A 5033-nucleotide genomic window follows, 5' to 3' on the forward strand; every position below is an offset into this window, starting at 1 on the left:
TAGATTCAAATACAGGAAAGGAAGCTGCCCTGAAGGCTAAGTAGACCTTGGATTGCAGATCTTTCCATGAGCTTTTTCTGATTATATAACAGTAGGTGAGCTCATTGTCCAGAGGACTTGGTAGAGACGCCTTTTCCTGAAGAAAGAAAAGGAAATTTTTGCATGTATAAGCTGATTTTAGAAGTTATCAGGAGATCATCATATCAGATAGTATAAGAGAAAATCCTGATATGCAAGTTTTACACTCTCAAGTTGACAAAAGGATGGTAGAAAGGCCAAGTCAAAGTAGCAGGGTATAAAAATTGTTTGTATGATATGTTGAAACACAAGGTGCTACAGCGTGATGTGAGTTTGCCTTGTGCTGCTGAGCAGTCAATCAGAGGACACTCTTCTTGTCCCCAGCACATATACATACACACCTCTGAGAGGAACTACTGGTCTAGAGCATGGTTTGGCAAACTGTAATCTATGTGCCCAGTGCCTTTTTCTGTAAATAAAATTTCACTAGAACATAGCTGTGCTCTTTTGCTTACATATTGTTTGTTGCTGGGTTTGCAGTACAGTGGCAGAGTTGAACAAATGCTACAGAGACCATATGGCCCATAAAGTCTAAAATACTTACTCTCTGGCCCTTTACAGAAAAAGTTTGCTGAAATCTGGTCTAGAGTATCTACTATATCTTCCTTACTCCATCCTCTGTCTCCCTTCTTGTATTCACTTTGTTTGTAAAAGTGAGGTGTGGCGTGAAGGGGCAAGCCAGCTCTGTATAATCAGGCCATGGTGACACTAGACAGAAGGAAGCCACTAACACAAGCGATTTGTGGGAGCATTTTATGTCCTACTTCATGTGGAGCTAAGCTTGAACTTGATTTCCTGGCAATGTACCTTTGACCTTATATAGTTGAGACTTTCTGTATATTTGTTTCTTTTTTAAATGAGATTGATTATATCTTTCAGTGTACTCAATAGGTTTATTGTGAGTGTAAAAGGCAATAATACATGTGAATATTTTTAAAAGGTGTTATCCAAATTTAAGGTAGTGATGTTATTACTATAGGTGTTATCCAAATTTAAGTGATGTTATTACTATTTAAAAAAAAAGAAGCAAACATATTGATTCCTACTTCTCTGAGGGAAGGTCTTTCACTTCTCTATTTTGGTGAACACCTGTGTTAGAAGAACCGATGGGCAATTCTAAAATCATAATTATTAGTGACGACCTAGCGACCATGTTTTTCAAATTTGCCTGTATAGCAACTCTATTTGTTCAGCTGTATATGTAGTGTTTTTTTTTAATCTCATGAACTGACTTACTGGTAAAAACAAATGGTGTGCATGTCTCTTATCCTGTATTGAACTTAATGGAAAGGGCATGTTGCTGTGAACAAATGGAGTGTATCCGTCTCTTCTAATCAATAATAAATTTTCTGTTAAAATATTGAAGCCTAGAATTCTAATAAAGTCAAAAGTTTATGTTAAGCATTGCCACATTTTAGAATGTGAAAGTCAGCTTTTAGTCTAGGCAGAATTTTTGCTTTGCTTGGATCAAAGTATTTTTGGGACCTGATCAGACCTTAAGGTAGCATAATGAGACATCAGGAAAGGTTGTGAGAAGTCACTAACTAGGGTAAAGTCGCAGAGGGGAAGTGATGATGTTTTATTTGAACTTTGTACACACATGTAGTAGGAGTTAGCTGGCCATATAGCTATTTAGTAAATATCTCTTGTTTTTCCTCTTACATGTGGAGTGAGAAGTAACTAATTGGCAGAAGCCAAGAGTAGTGTCAGGACCCATAAGTGAGGAGGGAATGGTGCTACAAAGACTGGGATTCTGGGCTCCAATGGTAGCTGGAGGGCTTATTTTCACTTAATGCCAAGTGTTATTATATAAGTACCTTGCACATTTATAACTGACTTAAAAATAAATATTTGAAACATCTTCAAACAAATGATAGGCCTAATTTATACAGAAGGTTAATATACTTGAGGAAATGTTTAACTACTAATAAAGTACTAATTTATATAATTAGGAAATGTTGCCATACAGATATTAACTTTTAAATGACACTACCTAATGCCGGGTTGCAAATAACATTGACATATTTGCATGTTGCGGTGCATATTGATTGGTACAACTCTCTGGAAAAGGATTAGCCCTAAATATCAAAAACCATAACTTTTTTTTTTAATGCTTTTTTGGTTCAGTAATGCTACTACTGAAATTATCTCCTTAGAAAAAGAGCTAAATGTATGAAAATGTTTACTGAAGTGTTATAATACTGAAAAAGAAAACAGGTCTAAGTTGAGAGTGGATGAGTAAAATATGTTGTTACAGAATAGAACACAGAATTATCTGTACATCGTCATCACTGGCATCTAAAATATGAGCATAGGGATTTAACAGTGAAAATAATTTGCTGAGATTATGTATGATTCATTGTTCCCTCTTAAAAGGACTTTAATGTAACTTTGTATCCTAAACATCAAGGGTAATTAAATCATTTGTTCACTGAATGGACATGGTTTGCTGCCAAGCCTGGCTTTTAACTGGTGATTGTTATACTTATTTTTAGACATTTCTCTTGGGAAGTTGTGCTTCTGACAGGAATATAGTACTATATGACATGAGGCAAGCTACTCCTCTGAAAAAGGTGAGTTTCAGTTTGTCTTCTGCTTTATACAATTGTTAATGCATTCCTCTGTAAATTGAGTGACTGAAAATCTGGAACAAATGTTTCTTCAGAATTTAAAAAAATTTCTTTTCATAGAGATGTTCTTAGAACCCAAAGTGATCATAATGGCATTCTCTCAGCTCCCTATTGTTTTTTAGAGACCCTTAAATTTCTGCTAGGTACTATATCCTAGTCATCTTCGTATCTTTCATAATGCCAGTAAATTTTAGGCATCTAGTTAGTGCTTATTAAATTGAAAGGTTTTAAATTAAAATTATTTCATTCCATTACTTCAGGCTCCATGATTGTCATATGATACATACAATATTGCATTCTAGAAAGTTTTATAATTACATAACTAAGTTTATTTGTTTAGTTATGTGCTGATGGGTACTAGATTGGCATTTTGTTTAGACAAACACTATCTTGTTCAAAGTGACATTTCTCAGTAGTGCTAGGCAGTCATTCCAGGAGTTAGATATCAAAGCTAATACAACTTTAGACTGACTCTTTAGAGGGAGAGAAATACCGTCGTTAAAGAGGAGTGCCATTATAAGTGAAAAGGTACGAAGTTGATTTCAAGTGCTAGAATTGTGAGCATGCAGGAAGGGTAGACATTGATATACCACGAGTTTATTTTCATGGTCCACATATAAAAGATGTGCTTTTACATTTTTGTTTTTTCTCAGTAGTTTCTATAACATAATTCAGAAATACTAGGAGTTGAATATATTCATTGAAGTTTGAACTTGATAAATATGATAACCTTTCCAAAGTACCGTTTAATCATTTCACTCATTCATGTGATATAGTGGGAAGGTTCTACATGAATTTTGGTTTTAGACGTAAAACAGGTAACTTAATCTGTTTCTCCTGTAAAATAGTGATATTAATAACTACTTGCAGCACATTGGTGAGAATACAACATGATACTTTAAGCATTTAGCAGACTGCTAACATGAAGTACTAGTTTAATAAGTAGTTTTTGCCCCCTCTGGCCCTCCATTCTCAGTTTTTAAATGGTGCTTTATTACTTTTAGGTTGAAGAAAAGAACTGTAGGTTGGCTTTCAAGGCCCTCTAAAATCTGGTCCCAATTTGTATTTCATTTATTTATATGTTTCAGTCAATAAGACAACATATAAATAGACTTTGTCACATTGCAGGTCACGTTGATGGATGCAGAGATGATATTTTCTATTATTTCTTTATTCTAGCTACTAGACTATCAGCGTTTCTTCTGTTCTTTTCTAAATGTAGTAGTTCTCAATCAGGAGTTGTACTCCCCCACCACGTGTATTTTTGGAAATGTGGGAAGGGTATTTTAGAGATTGCTAACTGGCATTTAGTCGGCAGGTACCTGAAAAGATAAACATCATACAATGGACAGTCACACACAGCAAAAGAATGTTGTACCCAAAATGTTCCTGTTGAGAAACTTTATAATATATTGATCCTTCACAGGTCAGCTCCAATCATGCTTGTCTTTTGAAATCTCCATTTTAACTCTAAGCTCACCATTAATTTTGCCTTTAATTTGGTATTTAATTAGTTATTGCTTCATTGTTTATATTTAAAAATTTTTTATATATGTCTCATTAACCCAATTAAACTATAAGTTATTTGAGGTCGAGGGACCATTTATTAAGCATTTTTATATTTTCAATATTTACAACTCTGTGTATTCAGGAAGCAATTATTATTGATTTATTTTCCTGTTGCACCAAGGCAAGTACTGAGCACATAATAGGTATTTACTAAATATTTGCTTAAACATTGGGAAAAAATGAAAGGAAATGAAGTGGGAAGTTTATTCATTTCAGAGAGAATTAATTTCACAGTAATAGATTAGAGTGTGCTTCCTTTTTCAGGTCATCTTAGATATGAGAACGAATACAATTTGTTGGAACCCTATGGAAGCTTTCATTTTTACTGCAGCAAACGAAGATTACAAGTAAGTTTCCTTTTAAACTTACTTCTATCAGAAATAACTCAATCGTATAAGTCTTACTAATGAAGTATGTTTCCTACATAGTATTCCTTCAAATATGTTAGAAAACTGTCATGTGTTTTGCTAAAAAAAAAAAAAAATGTTTCCCAAATTGGAGAACAGCTTCTTAGAAAAGTATTTTCAGTTTTCAAAATGATACATACCAGGAACAGTAAGCTATGACCTGTGGACCAGATGCTGTCTGCTGCCTATTTTTGTAAGGTTTTATTGGGAAAATAGCCACAATCATTAATGTACTGAATATGGCTACCTTTGTGCTATAATGCCTGAGTTGCATAGTTGCAGCAGAGATCATATGGCCTACAATGCTGAAAATGTTTATCAGCCCCTTTACCAAAAAGTTGTTCGATCT

The 5033-nt window shown here is 34.2% G+C and overlaps 1 protein-coding gene across 1 annotated transcript in view; it reads left to right on the forward strand.

Moving 5' to 3' along the window:
* DCAF13 (DDB1 and CUL4 associated factor 13) overlaps positions 1-5033 on the forward strand; it is a 29690-nt gene that overhangs the window by 11221 nt on the left and 13436 nt on the right. The window contains exons 6-7 of the mRNA XM_011373276.2: positions 2574-2651; positions 4542-4624. Of these exons, the coding sequence (XP_011371578.1) occupies positions 2574-2651; positions 4542-4624 (161 nt within the window). The remainder of the gene's footprint in view (positions 1-2573; positions 2652-4541; positions 4625-5033) is intronic.

Source organism: Pteropus vampyrus, unplaced genomic scaffold (assembly GCF_000151845.1).
Source record: "Pteropus vampyrus isolate Shadow unplaced genomic scaffold, Pvam_2.0 Scaffold222, whole genome shotgun sequence".
Taxonomy (NCBI): domain Eukaryota; kingdom Metazoa; phylum Chordata; class Mammalia; order Chiroptera; family Pteropodidae; genus Pteropus; species Pteropus vampyrus.